The sequence below is a fragment of the Epinephelus fuscoguttatus genome, linkage group LG15 (genome assembly GCF_011397635.1).
Source record: "Epinephelus fuscoguttatus linkage group LG15, E.fuscoguttatus.final_Chr_v1".
Classification (NCBI taxonomy): Eukaryota; Metazoa; Chordata; class Actinopteri; order Perciformes; family Serranidae; genus Epinephelus; species Epinephelus fuscoguttatus.
This window is the reverse complement of record NC_064766.1, coordinates 31,015,344-31,034,215: the sequence shown is the minus strand read 5'-3', so window position 1 is coordinate 31,034,215 and position 18,872 is coordinate 31,015,344. Positions and strand designations below refer to the sequence as shown.

The window sequence follows — 18,872 nt, the reverse complement described above, 5'->3', positions numbered from 1 at the left end:
TGTTTTTTTTTTTAAACACATTACAACAAATTGCTAAATTGCACTGTTTTTTTAATTTTCCCAACAATAATTTCATCTTTTAAAGTAAGATTTCTTCAGTTTTACAAATAATCATCATGATAATCAAAATCATTCCCATCTGATGCTGACTGTGATTAAACATTTGGCAAAGTAACTGACTACATATAGACTAAAAAAGTCCATTCAGACGGTCAAGGCATTCTTGTGATTGCATAAAGCTTTATATAGATTTATAATAAAAGGCCACTTGGTCTATGTCATCGAAGGGTTTTCTCGTCACATAAATATAAAGGCTTACAGCAGTAAAACTTTTCATGTGAAACCTAAAGGGCTGCTTTGGGTCTTTTGAAGTGGCGTCATATGAGGTACTTACCCATAGTCAGTGTATTACCTGGTGGCAGTGGGCATGCCTTGAGTTTGGAGAAGCAGACAGGAGTACAGACATCGATGCTACGCAATGTACTGCTTTGCACAGGGGCAGCAACAAAACATTTTAGCCTCCTAATGAAAGAATTTAGAATTTTAGATTTTATGTAGAATATTTTTACCGCTTTGTCGCTCTCATCAAAGCCAGACTCCATTAAGAAAAACAGTGATTTAACATTGCTGAACACCGGAGCTACTGGTCTACTGCTGCCTTGATTTGTTTGTGCTTTTGTGTGACTTTGGCATTTAAAAGGGTTAGTTCAGACTGACCAAAGTCACACAATAATACAAACTAACTCACTAATCGAGGCAGAGGTAGACCAGCAGTTACTGTGTTCAGCGAGGTTAAATCACTGTTTTTATCAATGGAGTCTGGTGGCTTTGATAAGAGCATAAATGGGGCACTGAAGCTTTTGACAAGCCGGATTCCCCATCGGGATGGGCAGCCTGGTGGAAGAATGAAATACTCTCAATATAGCGTACACTTGAACTGGTATTGTTTTTTTTAGGTGGCTAGAATACATTTTGCTGCTGCCCCTGTCCACAGCAGTACATTGCTTAGCATCGATGTCAGTACTCCTGCCTGCTTCTCCAAACTGGGGGCGTGCTGAAAGACATCCATTGTGTGTAATTCACTGAATATGGATAAGTATCTCATACAACCCCACTTCAAAAAATCTGAATTATCCCTTTAATATTAGAATGAACTTGGCACTAGGTTATGGTATTAGTTGATCCTGCAGATAAAACACAGGACTTCCTCTTCCATGTAAAGGAGTTGCTTCTTAGGAGTCATTATCATTATTAACAAGTGATTATGCTAATCAGTAGATCTGGCTCAGTTTCCTCAGAGGTCACTGTCTCACATATTATTGGGGTTGTAACACAGCATGTTGAGCTTGATGTTCTCGTCCCAGTGGCGCAGCAGCAGGAACAGCTGTCGTGCAGCTCCCTTCAGCCCCGCTAGGTCCACTCCCTCGGGCAGCTCCTGACAGCGCAGCCAGAAGTCTGCTTTCGCCGCCACCAGCTCCCACTCCATGAAGTAGCCGGCGCAGCGGTGCTCAAACCAGGCAAGAGCCACAGCTGTGGCCCAGCTCGAGCCCTCCAGGTCCTCTTGAGCCAACTGGCTGCTCCCCTGGAGGTCAGCTGGCTCTGCTGAAGACCCCTCACATACATCTGTCTCAGATCCGCGGCCGCTGTCTGCCTGGCCGTGGCTCTGGCTCTGAGAGAGGCCGACGGACAGCTCCAGGGAGCCCTCCTCCGAGCTGGGGAGGTCAGGGGGTGAGGTGACAGGGTCGCGGTCAGACAGGTGTCTTCGGCGAAGCCTTGGTTCCAGCATCAGGGGAGTGTCGTCTGGAGTGTGGTGGAAAGGAGGGGCGTTTGATTTGATGAGGGAGCAGGAGGAGGGAGAAAAGGTAACATGGTGGCTAGTGGGTGCACCGGGAGGCCTGGCAGAGGTGGATAAAGATGGAGCACTGGGAGAGGTGCAGCGGAAGGGTGGGCTGAGGCTGCGCCGGTGGAGGCTGTAGGGTGAAGCCCTTTTCAGACGGTCCAGGGGGATCTGGACACAGTCAGAGTAGATCTCCGTCAGGAGGAAGGCTCCTGATGCCAACTGCAGACGCACCTGATGAGACACCATATAGACAGATTTATAAATGTGTTGTGTTATAGATGTGTAGTGAAGTGTATATATTGTACGTGTGTGCACAGCTCACCAGGGGCAGGTAGTCTAGAGCTTCAGTTTCAGGTTGTTTCTCAGTCTCTGCAGACAGACAGTGGGACTTGAGAGGAACCTGCTTTCCTGATGAAATAGAGGACCTGAGTCTGCCCAGTGGAAATCTAGAATATACAAAAAGAGGTGAGTTTTTTTGGCCTTTGAATATCTATACATTTGGATGTTGACATAAAATACAACCCTCACAGGGAGAGGCTTACACTACAAAGTAACCTGATTACAAACACTGCCACAAAGTTCCCCTTCACAGTGTAATACAACATTCGAAAGAAACATAAGACAGTGTGAAAGTCTTACCTGGTGCCAAAGAAGCTCTCCATTGACTTGCTCTCGATAGATCGCTGTGAACGAGTGCATGAGGCGCTTGATAATGCTGGGGCTGTGGCAGAGTACGCATGGCCCCCTACACCCACACCAGACAGCAGTGTGGAATAAAACAGAATTGTGTCATCAGAAAAGCGACAAGGTTATGTTTCCTGACTGTTTAAAGGCTCAGTTCACCCTTTAAAATAACATTTTTGTTTTGCTATAAACAGATAAAAGACAAGATACAGACCAAATCGTCTCTTCAAAAATGGTTTACAGTGTGTTTTGTGGATGATCATATCCACAGCAAAGGGGTAAATTTTTCTGGAAAGAAATGTAAGTGCCAAAAAGCCTTAGACCCACTCTGCAATTGGGTACAGGCAGAATTTTTTTGTTATTTGGGTGAATTGATCCTTTTAGAAGTACCTTGAGGCTTGTTGGTGATGCATGATCAAGTCACAGGGGAGCAGTTCAGATTGGTTCTCTCTCCCTTCAGACTCACCTCAAGTTTAAAACTGCCTTTCTGGTCAGACGCCTCTAAACTTTGACGCTACTCTGACACTAGAATGTTTTCACTGATCGAGTCGACGATACTTACTAGAGTCCCAGGATGTAAGGCTACAGGGTGAGGCAGGGGTGTCATCTCTGTCTGAGAGATACAAAGATTGTTGATGACCTAAAGTCTTCACAACAGAAATGGGTGGTGGTATTGTTCAGTGCGTCTACCTGTGGAGTTCCAGGTGTCCTCCATGTCCTCACTGTCTCTGCTGGTGCGCCGTCTGCCCAGACCGACAGAATAGGTCCTCTGCCTGCGACTACCTGACTGGGAACTCCGCCTGTTCCCCAAATGCATCCCTATACACACACACACACACAACATTATACAGTTATTTTCCCAGGCTGGGTAGTTCAGGGGGTTATGAATTACACTTCACATGTAAAATTGTGCCCCTCTAAAATATATAAAATAATTTGCTCAGTATTTGTCTGAGTGTGAGTGAGCTGATAGGACGCCTCACCTGTCTTTTGGACGTCCATACAGTCTGGCAAACCTTTGTTGGAGTTGCTATCAGTGGTAGCAAAGGCTGTGTACATGCAGATGATGTTACAATGCTTACTGGTCTGGATGGCCTTCATGCGGTATCGCTTAGCTGAACCTAAGAAACAGTACAGGGCAGTAAGTATCTATACTGGATAACTTAAGATAAATGTTTAAAGTAGTTCAAGGAATACTTCACCTACAAAATCACCATGTTTATATCCAGGGTGTCTACAGATATAACCAAATTAAATTTCAGACTTTTTAAGACCTTTTTAATACCACCTTATAACAAATTTAATACCAAACCTGCAATGGAAATACACATTATATATACACCCATCAGCCAAAACATTCAAACCACTGACAAGTGAAGTGAATAACTTTGATTATTTTGTTCTAATGCATTGTTCTGCTGGGAAACCTTTAGTTCTGGCATCATGTGGATACCACCTGACTTGTTCCACCCACTGAAACACCGTTGCAGACCACGTACCCCCCCTCATGGCCACAGTACTCCCCAATGGCTGTGTCCCCCCAGCAGGATAATGCACCATGCCACACTGCAAAAACTGTTTAGAAATGGCCTGTGGAGCGTGACGAAAAGCTCAAGGTGTCGACCTGGCTTCTAAATTTCCCAGATCCCAATCTGCTCAAGGATTCTTGTGATGTACCCCAGATGAACCCCTAGTCCAAGGTGGGGCCTCCTTGGATCGGACTTGGCTCTGACCTGTCGAGGCATGGACACAGGATCTCTGGGAGTGTCCTGCAGTGTCTGGCACCAGTGTGTTGGCGGAAGATCCATTTAGTCCAGTGGGTTGTGAGGTGGGTTAATGGCACGTGCCCCAGATGCTCATTCAGATTCAGACACTTGAGGTCTTTGTCACATTCCCTGGGCCATTCCTGAGCGATGTTTGCAGTGTGGCATGGTGCATTTTCTGGGTGAGGTATTCCTTTAGGATTTGTCAATCCTGATAGTAATCATTTATTAGTGTCTGTCATCAAGAATGTTCATGGTTTTTGTATTCTTTGTTCACAACTTTAAGATGTCATGAGGTGAGTAACTGATATACAAATGGGTAATTTGTAGGAGACATATCCCTTTGAGCCTCACCATGTCCAGTGTCGTTCTCCTTCTCTGCCATTTTCTCAAAGTCCCTGATAACTGAGCGTGCAGTCAGCTGGTGAATGATCTCCTCCCATGGTTCCCCTCCTTTTCCTTCTTCTCTTCCTCCCCCACATTCCGCACGTTCTGGTGTCTCCTGGCCCTCAGGGCCCCAGAGGTGCCCCAGGTCCACAGTGGCCTCCCAGGACACAGGCCTGCCGCTCAGCATACCGTGAATGAGTGAGCGGCACTGACCTGGTGGAGGATCCTCTGCTGGAGCAGCAGTAAAGAGATACTCTGGGTCTGTGAAGCTGTCCCAGTCCAGAGGAGAGGCGGGGAACAGGAGTCCATCTGAGGGTCAGAGTGAGATAGACAGAGATAGAAATTTGTTGGAGGCAAAATAGGAAAGCTGCTGTTCTTGGCGCTGTAGCTTACTGGAGTCAGTGAGGCTTCTGCGGGACAGTGTGCCTCTTGATGGGGGCTTCGTCTCCCCGTCGCTTTCATCCAGCCTTCCTCCCAGCGTTTGGTCGAAGGATACCCTCTCCAGAGCTCTCCTCAGGCGATGCATCTCCAGCTCGCCCTGGGGGGACGAGAAACTCCGTGCTGCCATGGTTGAACGGGCCAGTGCTTTATGTCTCCTACGAGACTCCTCACCTCCATCCAGACGCACACTCTGGTTGTATCAGAAGGAAAATCAAGCAGGTTAAAAAAGTCTGTTAGACTGCTATTGTCTGCAACCACATATGTCTAAAACTACAAGATGTTACAGTTATCTGTTTGTATTTGTACATTACAGCACTTCTTTGGTGCTTTGGCGCAAGTAAAACATCGGTAAGGGATGGACAATCTTTTGCAAATCAGTCAAGTAAGAGTCAAAAGGAATCACCCCTCTCTCAAAGCACTACATGTTTTGGTATCTTTCATTCTTGACAAAGATTTCTACCAGTGTAATTGTCGAACTTGGAAAAAAAATATCTCTAAGATTTACAGGACTGAAAGGTGAAAACATTTTCTCCTGTCAAACTATTTTGCAGCGATTTCGGAGATATCAGCCAATCTATTTCAGTCAGTCGTACCTTTTCTGCTCCATTGTCAGAGGTTTCCACAGAGAGGTTTTGCTGCCACGCGGGATCTGCCCAGCGAGACAGGGATGATCTCTGTTCAGGTGGGGGCATCTTTTCAAGGCCTTGGGGTAGAGACCCTGTATCCAGCATTGAACCAGGGGAGTGGGGGTCAAGCAGATAGATGCCGCCTGTAGAGTCAGAGTTGGACGAGGCGTGTATGTGCGAGTGGGACTGTGTTTGTAGACTTCGCTCACTACTGAGAGAGCAGCGAGTAAGGACATACTGCTCCTGGATATATGAGCTCTCCTGGATCCTCCTCCTCACGTCACTGGACCAGTCTAGCTCCACACCTAGAGCAGATAAAAGCCCAACGTTAGCCAGTGTGGTATGAGGTGCCCAGTCTTGATCTATATCTTTTCACAGGAGCCATTGATGAGTGACTGACCTGGACTGGTTCCTGGATCTGAGTTTCTGGCACAGGAAAACTCAGAGGAGATTTCTCTGGAAATCTCCCTCAATGCCTCCTCCAAGTCGGTGCCATCTGCAGACGTCACCACAGGCATTAACTCGGAAGGAGGAGGAGGTGAGAGCTCGTCATTTGATTGTCCAAAAACTGAACCGGTGGAGCCACGATGTACACCTTTATAGCCCCGTCCTTGAGACTATAAAACAGTTAGATTACAGATCTGTTTTCCTATGCAGACACACACAGATGTACTATTGGAGAATGCAGTATTGTATACCTCTGTCTTTCTTGCTTTGAAATACGTCATATCAAATAGAGTGCAGTATCCGATTAGACGATTCCCAGGGTAGAGCGGGGGGATCTCATTGGGTGAAAGGAAAGCCTCCATGTTTTCTGGCAGGTACCAGTCAATCCGTACGTCAGTCAGCACAGGTTCAAAGGCCTTTTTCAGAGACTTGATTAACTGAGGAGACAGATTGATTACAGTATTTCTAAATACAAGTCTTAACAATACATTTTTACAACTGTAAAAAATACCAATTGACCATATGTTTATCAGTTACTAACCCCATGTTAATGCTCTCCTCAAAGCCAGACTCCATTGACAAAAACAATAATTTTACCTCGCTGAACACAGGAGTTGCTGATCTACCACTGCCCTGATCATTCATTTGGTTTGTGCATCTTTGGTGTTTAAAAATCTTAGTTTGAATTCAGAAAGTCACACAATAACATAAACTAATTAACTGTTTGAGGCAGTGGACCAGCAGCTCCTGTGTTCAGCAAAGGTAAAATTACTGTTTTTGTCAATGGAGTCTGTCTTTGATGTGAGCTCAGATTACCTCTCTGTTTAGTTCAGTTCCCCATCAGAAAAGGCTGTCCATTATGAAAGGACTGAACATATGACTGGATAAATGAGACTTGGATTATACTTGAGCTGTGTGAGAGTTTGCACCTATCAAAAGTAAAAGTAACTATTTCAGTTCTGGGATTTAATATCGAAAACTTTTTTAACGATGTTTGTACAGCTGGTTGCCACATTTATGTCATGCCAGATTTTTAGATTAACTTCTCTAGATGTTAACCTAAGTAGAACCCAAGCGGACATTGTTTCTTCTTGCTCACTTCTGGCCAGAAGGCACATCCTGTGTAAGTGCAAGGACTCTTCACCTCCAACATATGGACACTGGGTTAAGGATGTTATGTATCATTTACAATTGGAGAAAATCCATTGTTTATTGAAGGATCGACTGCTCGCTTCTTTGCCACCTGGCAGACATTTTTAACTTTTGTGGCAAATATGGGGGATGAAAACTTGTAATGTAACATGCTATATTCCTACTTATGTCACACAAGTTAATTAATTTGTCGTAATTTTTCATTGTCTCTTTTTTTCCCCCTCTGTTTTGGATTTTCTTTGACTGGTCCGGCTTTCTGTTTGTTCTTGTGTTAATGGGAGGTTGGGTGGTCTGTGTTTGTGCATTAATACTCTTTATATCTTTATTGAATTGCCAATAAAAAAATTCCTTGTTTAAAAAATAAAAGTATGTGTTCTGCAGAAGAAATGCTACAGATTATTAAAATTACTATGATTTGAAGTAATACCAATTCAATACCATTCATCAATGTGTATTGAAAGTATTTTAAGGCTGTAGGTTGAGATGGAGCTGCTTTTAACTACTTTGTATACAGTTACATGGCTTAGTCCTTTAATCTGGTGATTCACAGCCCAAGGGTCGGCCCCCCTCCAAAGTGTTACAAGATAAATCTGGCATTTTAAAAATGCTTAAGTAGGAAATTATACTTAAGAAAGACACTTGAGTAAATGTAATTTACTTGTCACTCCTGCTAGAGGCTAAAGTGAAGAACTAAAGCTGTTTGTATTTATCTCGATGGAAAGTGAGATCGTACTTGTAATTGTTCTGCAATTCATATTTTGTCCAGTAGGTGTCAGTGCTGCAGTGCTGCTGACCTTGGGCTGGAGCCTCTCCTCATCATCCAAGAACTCTGTCATCCCTCCTGTCAGTTTGGCAACGCCCTGCAGGAGTCTCCTGCAGGCTCGGGGACCAAGGCCCAGGCCAAAGCATCTGCAGAAGAGATTGGGTAATACTTTTTTATTACATCCTTTGAGAAAAATAAATTATGACACCACAATTATCATGTGAGAATTATATTCACTTCCTACTGTAATGGTCTCTGACAAACTGCCTGCTCTTTACCTACAATGTGCTCTGTCACTTTTTCTGGTTTTCCCATCTGAACAAATCAGCACGAGCCACTTGCAACAACTTAGACTTCTGCAAGTTTCTATTTCTGAAACCCTAATGACACACAGGCGCTTCCACATGTCTAAGGAAAGAGGAAATTTGGAGTCATTAAACAGACAGAACTGTTATTTGGGTACTCAGAGGGATCACAAGCCATTTGGCTAATTGAGCGTTTGCAAAGAGCAGGGGACCAAATAATCGAAAAGGCTGACATCTTGCTCGTGTGCTGTCTCTAAAAACAGCAAGTCTGTCTGATTGGTCAAATACTGTTAGCATTATCTTAAGAAGAAGACAGAAGACAATACAAGACCAATATTTGGGACTATGGATACAGAGAGTAGGTAGACTGAAATTTAATAAACATTCAATGAAATTAGATGTGTTGAGAATAAAGAAATATGTACAAAGTGTGCGAAGGGACAGCCAAAATACAGTGGAGAAAGTCAGTGTAGCAGGAGAATACTAATGAGAGATAAATGGAGTTATTGTGCATTGCTGAAGGGCCTGGGGAAAACCAGAGGGGCGTGACTCTTACTGCAGAGGAGAGCACTTAACGGGATTACTGGGCGGGGCAGAAAAATACCTCAGCCCTTTCTTTCTTCTGCCTCTTTCACAGTGCTTTGGTCTCAGTTCCTCAAGATCGCTGTTAGCTTGTGTCCCCTCTCTCTGTCTGTTTCTCTCTTCCTTGCTTTCCTCCCCCCACGTGGTGTCTCGGTCATATTTATCACCTCATTCTGCCTGCACTTACCGCACTCAATTCCTCTCTGCCTCCTTGACTCGCACAGTGATTTAATGTCCTATCACAAGCCGGCCATAAGATAAATCTTTGTTAACTAGTTGTTTGAATTAGTGTCCATTTTCTCTGTGTTTTTGCCCTCTCTGTACCATTCTTCACACATGATGGCTTACAGGTCCAGTGTGTGGGACTTAGGGGGATATATTGGCAGGAATGGAATATAATAAGTGTGTTTCCTTTTGTGTATAATCACCTGAAAATAAGAATCCTGGTGTTTTCGTTACTGTAGAATGAGCCGATTATATCTACATAAGGAGTGTATCCTCGTCTGTGGAGATTGCCATTTTGCACCGCGAAAGCCCAGAACGGACAAACCAAACCCTGGCTCTAGATAAGGCCATTCCCATTCATGCATTGGCCACTGAATTTAAGTTTAAATCACAAGGACCATTTTTCGGAGAGGAAAAAACTGCGGTTAACTGCGGTTAATTTGGCACCCAGTAAAAACCCTCTGAACATCTGGATCTTAAGTTATTAGAAGCGGGTGCTGGGCTTGCAGTCTGTCTCCAACATGCTGAACAGCATTGGAGAAAAATTGATTTGTATTGTGAAACTGCTTTTTTTCAGTATTTTTATCGGTATTAACCACCTGAGGTCTCATTTATAAAACGACGCATAGGATCTTTACTAAAAATGCACCTACAGACAAAAGCAAAAATGGCGTGCGCCAAAAAGTATTTAACAATTTCTACAATCAGGCTTCCAATTCAACATCTGCGGTGCCAATTTCCTGTCTCCAAAATGTTCATAAGCGTGGGTCATAGTTTCTCCAATCAAATTTGTTTTTATAGATCAAAACTTTTGCGTGCGAAGTGGCGTACGCCTCTTTCAGACCTCGTTTTGTGCATACACAGTGTTTATAAATGAGACCCTTAGTCCGTTTGTTTTGGAGAGGAGACCTCTGCAGATCTTTCGGTTCATGTTAAAAACCTCCTGAATGTCTGGATCAGAAATAAAGCGAGCACACATGAAGTTATCAGAGAGAAAAGGTGAGCAAACATTAGCAGGCTTGCGGCAAGTCTGTGACGAGCTGAACAGCATCGGAGAAACATTGATTTGTAACATGAAACTGCTTTTTTGTCTGTTTTTTACCGGTTTAAATCATTGCGTCAGTTTGTTTTGGAGAGGAAGAGCACTCTGTGGATAATCCAGTTCTGGTAAAATCTCCTGAACATCTGGATCTTAAGTTATCAGAGAAAAAAAGGTGAGCACACATTAGCAGGTGCTGGGCTCACAGTCCATCTTCAACATGCCAAACAGCATTGGGGAAACACTGATGTGTAACATGAAACTGATTTATTCAGTGTTTTTACCGATTTAAATCACCTGCTCTATTTGTTTTAGAGAGGAGAAGACCTCTGCAGACAATTCAGCTTTCAGTAAAAACCTCCTGAACAATGAACACTGAAGAAATTCTAACCACGAAAAGTTTCAGCTGGTTGCAATCTGCAATCTTCACCACTAGATGCCACTAAATCCCCCTGAATCTTATACACTGTTCCTTTAAATATCTGATGGGCAGTTCAGTTTTAGCTCAATACCTGCCAGCGCATGTGTTTCTGCGGACCATCTCCAGCACTTTAGCCACATTGCTGATGGATCCATCTGTGATGATGAAGACCTGGCGTGGATATGAGCGTTGCATGGGCTGCTGGTATACCCAGGACAGCGCCCCCAGCAGGTTAGTGCCCCGCATGTCGGCTCTCATCCTCTGGATGTATTCGTAGGCCTGCATTAGAGTAGCCTGTGTGCATATGCAGGGGGAAAAAAGGAAAGGTGCTATCAGATCGTAAAGGCTGGAGAAGCAAGCATCAAACAACAACACCTGTCTGACTGCATGGTGCTGCCTGCGCAAACACTGCCTATGTTGTCAAGATAAATTCAGTGTTTGATATCAGATTCCCCAATTACCCTGTGAGGGTGGCAAAGAATTGAATCAGCACATCCCTAATAAAGAGAGAGCAAACATACACACATTATCACCTGCCTTAAAACCACCTCGGATCACACTGTGGACAAACATGCCTGACAGGAGTGGAGATGGAAGGACATCCAGTGCCTTAGTGAAAATGCATGAAAGGTCACCATATGGTCGGGAGTATGTGCAAAGACTGTTTGTTCTTGCAGCCCCTAGTCTGGATAAAACCTGATACTCTGCTACTAAGGCAACCCAAAGAACTGACCTATTGCCTGATTGGAGAGTAGACAAAATAGAACAGATAGTCCGACGTGGTTGAAAAACATCTGCTTTCAGAAAACATGATCCAAATGCTCCGTGTATTTTCTTTCACTGAGAAGAATTCATATGTAGTTCAGAGTATCATATGATTTGTTTCTCTTAAAATCCAATAAATAGGACAGATTCAGATAATCATCTAATAAAAGCAAACTCATTGTGTGAAACTAACATCAGTGCAGAGCTTGCTGGAGGTGAACAGAGGCTTGATGGTGGTGCCGAAGCCCACGATGTTGAGCATGGTGACAGAGGGCAGACTCTTCAGTGCCACCACCATGGCATCCTGTGGGAACAAGAAGGGACAGACAGGATGGGGCCAGATCAATGTACGTGCCTTAAACTGACTTAACTCTGGTTCACTGGTGCGTTTCCATCCTGCCTGCAGCTCACCTTTACACGATGGATGTTGGTGCCACTCATGCTGCCGCTGCGATCGACAAGGAACAGCAGTTCTCTGGTGGCTTTGTGCAGCTCCAGAGGTTCGCTCAGCAGGTCGGGACAGAAATTGAGCATCAAGACGGGGCTGCTCAGGATGTCCTTGTGGTATCGCTTCCTCACAAACTCCAACTGCAGGTACAGTTGGAATATCATAATGTTTTTATGCAGTAATGGAGTCAGGGCAGATGAACTGGGTAAGGGCTGGTTATTGGTACCCAAAAATAACCTAATACCAAGTAGTATTGAAACTTCTCTACTCAAACCATATTTGCAGTCATTTTTGTATCCAGATCTAAAAGAATTGTCTATTTGTATGGTTTTGCTCACAGCCAATTACTGAAAGCATTTTCAATTTAAAGTGACGTGTGATTGGCCCACTACCACAGCAACTACAACCCATACAGCCTGTGGTATGGTTGAGTCAAGTGCAATGTATTAAATGGAGGTGCCAAGATGCCACCAAAATAATCAAAAGTATTGTTACTATGCGCCAGTGATGTCTGGTGGCAGTGGTATCAATTTAAGCGTACTGGTATTGGTAGTGGTATCGTAATTTTTAAGACAATACCCAGCCCTAGAACTGGGACACATGTGAGATATCAAAGGTTAATAAAGAGAGGTAGCAAGCAGCATGAGTAACGACCAACCTTCCTCTCAGGCTCTGAATCTTTGCGAGTGCAGCGAATGTAATCACGGCGGGCACAGATCTGCTGTTCATACTGGCTGAATGAGAGCCTGCCTCTCTCTAATATGACCAATGGGCTGTGAGGTTCTGTGGGAGAGGTTTGTTAGCTGGGGTCACATTCAAATATCAAAAACAGAAACAAAAACAGAAAAAAGGATGGGGGAACAAATTAGGGATGGTTTTCAGTTGCTCACCACTGAGGTGCAGAATGATCTCTATGTGTCTGTCATACGGATGCTCCTGTGCCAAGGTGATGTAGGTTGCAGAGGCACTTTGGGCGCTGGGGTCTGCATCTGCCCTCAGAGCATGAGTAGGGCTCTCCAGCCCTATACATCAGTTTAGGAAGAAATAAAGAGAGGCAAATCATTTTTGCCGTTTTAACGCGTTTATGAAAAGTAATGATTACCTTTTTTAATTTAAGATGTGTAAACACAGCACACATAGCCTGCAGTGATGGAGGTTAAAGCAATAATCCACTCACAAAATGATAATTTGTATATCAATTACTCACACCCTGTTACATTGAGTTTGTGAAAAAAAATGTAGTTTTTCTCGCACCCCTCCACGGTTAACAAAGAATCCAAAAACTGAGAAAATTACTGATGAATTGGAGTAAAGGGGGTCCACGTTTAACAAATGCAAAGTTACATCAACGCATCGGTTTACAAACTGTCACCTAACTTGTGCAGTATAATCAAAATCTCATTTATCCAGTCATATTCTCAGTACTTCTCAGACAGCAGGGAACTGCGCTGAACTGAAAGTGAAACTTATCTGTGCTCATGCATTTTCACTAAAACTGGATAAATTAGACTTGGATTATACTTCATGAGCTGTGTGAGAGTTTGTAAGCTGATGTTTTGATATAGTTTTGCTGTTGTTAAATACAGCCTTCTTTTCCCACAATTCACAAAGAATTTTCTCTGGTTTTGAATTTTTCCTTCACAGTGAAGGCATGAGAGAAAAATGTTCTGTGTTATGTGTTATGTTTTATGTTCTGGTGGTGTGTGGATTCAGATTCTATTTAGTAGTAAGTTCACCCACAAATTCAGTATTGATTCAAAGACATTTGAGAATAAAAGCAGTACCAGCCAATAGGCAGGCCCCTCTGACCAGCAGTTGGAAGTTGAGTTCGTAAGGTGCCAGGTTGGCAGCTGGACTGGTGAAGATGGCATGGGCACACTGCTGCTCAGAGTCCAAGGCCCGGTCCTGTTTTCCTGAGGTGGCACCAAAACAGCTGGTTGGTCTGAGGAGGAGAGCAGTGACGAGTATTTAACATACTAAATGTACAATGATAGGTAAAACAGTGTTGCCACAGTTGGTTGCAAAATAAATACCCTGTTTCTTCAGATTTTCCCCCATTTTCACTCTTGCTTGGAGTCATCTGGCCAGTGACAATCGGGGTAAGCAATGTGGGGTAAACAATGCGGATTGCTCCATTTTCTAATGTGGGGAGTTCTAGTGTGGTGCTGATGATAACGGACACTATATCCATGGGGCCAATGAGGCCTGTGCCCACGATGAAGGTGGTTCTTTCAAGGTCTTCGTCCAGGATGAGATGTCCTGAAGCAGAAAGACAGCAGTCACAGACATAATAAAACATTTCAGACAGACACAGTGGACAGGTGGGAGGAGGGGCTGGATCTCATCTCAGATTTTACTTAAAAAATGGGCTTCCTTGAATCAATATTTGTTGAATCCTCCTCTGTTCCAAAGAGCACACTGGTAAATACCTAAACATGCATTATTTACCTTGTTAAGTATTTGCAAGTTAAAGTCCAGCACTCACTGAAATGTATGTCAGGATCTTTTTTAATTTTCTCTTTTTTAATCCCACAAAAGATGAAGAAAATCAAATGTAAACCTAGGATAACTTAAAAGACCCTCCACTGCTCTCCATTTTTTTCAACTACCATCCCTTCAGAAAAATAAAATAAAAATAGATAAATAAGAAACCTCCTGTTTGACCCCCTAAGAATTTTTGTACAGTCCCAAATTTAAAATCATCTACCACTGAAGTCAAATAACCTAAGGCTGACAAAGAGTAACTTAAATCTGTGTGTTTTGTTGGCTGTAAGAGAGAAATTATTCCATGCACATGATGCCACCGTTTCCAATAAAAAACTATGCACTTCAAGTTGATATACGTTTGTACTTTGCAGCTTCACCATTAGGCAGGCAGCCAAGTCTATTTGCCTCCCTCGTTTGTCCTCTCTATCCTCAGAGAGGCTAAAACAGGACAGAGAAGGGACTCGCTGTGGCTGTATTTGTATTCATGCAGAGACCAGACCATTACAGTAATGCAAGACAGCCCACACTGCATCATAGAACAAATGACCATCTTTATCTATAAGGAAAACACAGGAAGTCTCCTCCCTTCCTCACCGTTGGTGCATTGCATGTCGAGGTTGGAGTTCCCGCAGCAGCCCCACTCTCGACCATTCACACAGTGGCCTTCAAGACCAGATCCAGGGCAGCAATCTAAACAGCAGTCCTTCAGCTTCCCTCGGCTCTGGATCTGGACCCCCACTAACCTGCCTGCAATCACAGCCTCGAAGCCCACCACAACCTCCTTTTCCCCGAGAGGGTACACAAACACACCTAGAGGACCGAAAATGTTTGTTACACAGAACAGTGATTTTAGATTGTTGCATCAATTTAGAAAGAAATCAAACTACACACCTTGAAGCATATTTCAAAGTACAACAGATATTTTGTAAGAGCATGATAAAGGTCTGCTTTGCCACCCTCCCAGACGTCTGATTTAGTTTTATTGTCATTGCTCTGGACTTTGGTGTCTGACGAGCTGCTGGCATAGCAGTTTTGGAAAAAAAAAAATCAATTTATTTAATTTGAGAACTTATCTTTTTCAGCTTGAAGTTTCGAAGCACTGATAAATTTTCTTTGCTATCTGTCCTTATGAGCTTAATGAACCATAGACTGACTATAAGTGCTTTGCTCTTGATTTAAAATGTTATTCTTTTCTAACGCAATCTTTGCTGTTGTAGGAGACGGCTTTTCCTCTAAATTTCAAATAATCTGTGGTGTTCCTCAAGGGTCCATCTTTATCCCTCTGCTGTTTTCCATTTACAGCATTTTTAAACCACATTTCTCCTCAATGTATTTTGTTACTGCTACACAGACGACACCCACTTATATGTCCCATTAAAGCTACCACTGCTTAGCTCACAGTAAATCACTGTCTCATGATGTCTTGTATTAACCCTTAAAAACCTGAGCAAATTGGCCTGATTCCTTTCAAGAACGCACAACAAAGGCAATGAGCAGCTTTACAAGAAATGTCCTGAAAAAATAGCAAGATATTAGGTAGAGTAGGTAGAGGTTAAAGTTACAGGAAATTTTCCCAATGAATAGTTTTAAAAAGGGTAAAAAAAAAAAAAAAAAAAAAAAAGAAAGAAAGAAAAAAAAAACAAGGAAATGATCTTAATCCATAATGGTAATCCATCCAGGTGCGGCGGAGATGAGGGTAGAAAAGAATTAGGAAATACCTGACATTTAAGGCAAGTTTTCTTGGTGATTTGGGGATACCACCGCTGTGATTCCACCATGCCAAATTTAAAAAACGTTATGCATAAAGTACAAAAAGCCTTATATGCATTACCCTATACCAGCTTCAGACGTGCTACGAAATCTTGGTTTAATAGCCAATTTTGGTTGACTTCGCATTTTCCATATAGAGACAGCAAGCTAGACAACAGTGTTGTTGGTTCATCTGTCCTGATCTGTTCAACATTAATGCGAGAGGCATTCAGCAAATTATTTTTAAAAAGTAGATGTTACCAATTATTGAGATATTACGATGCAATGTCAGGGAAAAACAATTTATAAAATCCTACTTCCCATGTATTAGCATTTTGAATACCTTTGAAAGATTGATTGAAGACATTTTAAAACCCATCAGGACCCTTTTTAATTCTTACCAATAAATCCAGTGCCTTTTAAGACTAAGGATCTGTTGGAACACTAAAAGTAGTCTTCTGATTTCATGACATATATAGTCAAATTACGGTTCTGTTCAAAATACAGTTGCTATGATTATCACTTGTGCTACGAGTGTATCATCCAACTACTCACCTTCTACAGACTCTATGTCAGCATTAGCATAGGTGAGCTGTGCGGTGATGCCCAGGGAGCAGCCATTGGCACAGGACTTGATGGAGGAGGCCTTGAGTAGCAAAGGTTCCCATGTAGAGCAGTTTCTCAGTCCCACCATCTTTTCAGGGCATCAACAAGCGTCTACTCTGCTGGTTGCATGAGAACACAGGTACACAGACCAGGGAAACGGTCTGAGCACGCAGGAGGAGGAATATGTGAGCATGCATTTAAATTCTCTCATTTTCCATTCACAGAGCAATCACAGTAATCTGTGTAAATCAGACCTGATTTTGTCTGCAATGATTAAGACATCTGAAATGTTAATTGTTTTCACATGTTTTTCCGTATACTGTATATGCCTGGCAGATATCTATTTATATGTACACGTCAGCTTTTGGACATGTAACCAAGGTATCTTCTCTCCTCAGGCTCTTAGCAACCAACTGTGATAGTTTGAGTGTAAAAGGGTCGGTCAATCATTAACTTTGCAGGTCAGCACATACTACACTATGCATCATGCCTATCATATGCAATCAGTCACCAACCTGCATGCAAATCATGAACTTACGACTCCTGTCTCACTCTTATTGACGACTACTGTCTCACTCTTACAGAAACTCTCACTGTGCAAGGACCTGCACAGTAAGAAATGTTAAACTATACTTTTCATTTTTTAAAAACAGAAACAGAAACTTAATAACAAATCAACTAACCCCAATTTCCTTTAAGGTTTCCATTTATAAAAGTCAAGCTGTACGCAATAATTCTTCATGACTGCCACTTAATAACTTTAAGTGCAGCAGGTGCAGAGACCAGCATGGAGACTGCAGCTCAGCGAACGGTTGACTGCACAGAACTGTTTGTGTATGCACACTCACACACACACATGCGTGCAATTGTGCATGTGCGTGTGTGTTTGCCGTGGTCCAGGTAATGGTTTTTTCACATCTACCTTTCTAACAAGATCAACAGCCTCCATCTGGCTACCGTGCTCTCGGCTCATAACAGGCAAATAATAAATGCCTGGTTTGTTAAAGTGGGACAAACTGATGCTGTCACAACACACACTAAAGTAAGTACAGCACGGCACCCTGCTGTAGACTGCTGAGCCACAGAGCTGATGAATAAGTCTGCTCAGCCTTATCAGTAAGGAATAAAGTGATAATGACTTCTTTACACGTAATGAGCTGGTTGTGTGTGTGCTTTTAATTATATGTCAACACATGCACACACTAAGCTTGCAAAGTTCTGTCTGAAACTCAAATGCAGACATTTCCAACACTCAGTGACACATTCTGGCAAATGGCAAAGTTGCAGCAGCTATCCAGAAAAACAAAGCATCCAGAGTAAATTTAAAATCTGCATTCTGTGAGGTTTAATTATTCAGCCTGGGTGTTTGCAGTAGAATAGCTGGCCAAGACTTAGCTCTAGGCAACACTGCAGTCCCCTTGTGTCTGTTACAAGCTCCAGATAACAAGTAAAATAATGATCCAGGAACACTTACTGTACTGTTCAGTGCAGTGTCTGATAATCTGCCTCTGTGTCCAGTGTCTGCATCACTCCACCATCACATCTGCTCGCGGGTTTCCCAGTGATACAACGGCAGGAGTTTTCCTGGTAGCAGACACTGCTCTCTCCTCTCCCTCTCTCTCTTCCTCTGTCTCAACAAATCCACCAGTTGCCCTAAAAGGACAACAATCATTTCCCAGAGCCATACATTCAGAGATATGATATTACAGTGTCAGAATATGAATATCATCTGCGTGCATTTTAAGAGTATTGCTTGTATAACCGACTATGAAACATCCAAGCAAAATTTGGAATAACTGCATGAAATTTATTTCCAGTATCGGGCGATATATGAATTAAAATCTCCATTTTTCAGAAGACCTGGAAGTCTCACTGCTGCGATCAATCACCAGCACGCAGCTCTGCACTAACATACATTTCCTGTCAAGTGAAATGTCATGTGCTTACCTGCTCTGACCTGAACCCACAGAGCTGATCAGAAACTCTGATCCTGAACCTGCTGTTCGGCCACAAGCTAACACACACACCGGTAAGTGAGGCAGAGCCTGCTTTTCATCCAGACAATTGGCTGTGATGGTAGCAGCACCATTATTCATGGCTAATGGCTTGGCCAGAGAGAGGAGGGGAGTGAGGGGAGGGGAG

General features: G+C 43.1%; 1 protein-coding gene across 2 annotated transcripts; it reads right to left on the bottom strand.

The window, feature by feature from the left end:
• Nucleotides 1-116: 116 nt before the first annotated feature.
• vwa5b2 (von Willebrand factor A domain containing 5B2) lies at nucleotides 117-18,797 on the bottom strand. 2 transcript variants are annotated; one of them, XM_049599489.1, is made up of 23 exons: nucleotides 18,678-18,797; nucleotides 18,205-18,383; nucleotides 16,680-16,891; nucleotides 14,970-15,185; nucleotides 13,922-14,147; nucleotides 13,673-13,830; nucleotides 12,779-12,910; nucleotides 12,547-12,671; nucleotides 11,852-12,028; nucleotides 11,634-11,744; nucleotides 10,767-10,969; nucleotides 8,135-8,249; nucleotides 6,440-6,625; nucleotides 6,142-6,358; nucleotides 5,709-6,046; nucleotides 5,068-5,305; nucleotides 4,642-4,983; nucleotides 3,508-3,645; nucleotides 3,215-3,343; nucleotides 3,087-3,137; nucleotides 2,480-2,585; nucleotides 2,163-2,286; nucleotides 117-2,071 (listed from the first exon to the last, which is right to left on the bottom strand). In XM_049599489.1, exons 3-23 carry the CDS (start codon nucleotides 16,816-16,818, stop codon nucleotides 1,310-1,312), a joined length of 4,233 nt encoding a protein of 1,410 aa, XP_049455446.1. In that variant the 5' UTR covers nucleotides 16,819-16,891; nucleotides 18,205-18,383; nucleotides 18,678-18,797; the 3' UTR covers nucleotides 117-1,309. The 2 variants fall into 2 exon arrangements, with proteins under 2 accessions (XP_049455446.1, XP_049455447.1); XM_049599490.1 differs by lacking the exon at nucleotides 3,087-3,137.
• Nucleotides 18,798-18,872: the final 75 nt, after the last annotated feature.

Excerpts from the sequence above, each read along its gene's own strand:
- vwa5b2 (XM_049599489.1), bottom strand. The coding sequence starts at position 16,818 with ATGGTGGGACTGAGAAACTGCTCTACATGGGAACCTTTGCTACTCAAG. Across the intron at positions 10,970-11,633 it reads CCAGCAAGCTCTGCACTGAT|GCTACTCTAATGCAGGCCTA; the intron begins GTTAGTTTCACA and ends ATATGCACACAG. Across the intron at positions 3,344-3,507 it reads TATGGACGTCCAAAAGACAG|GGATGCATTTGGGGAACAGG; the intron begins GTGAGGCGTCCT and ends GTGTGTGTATAG.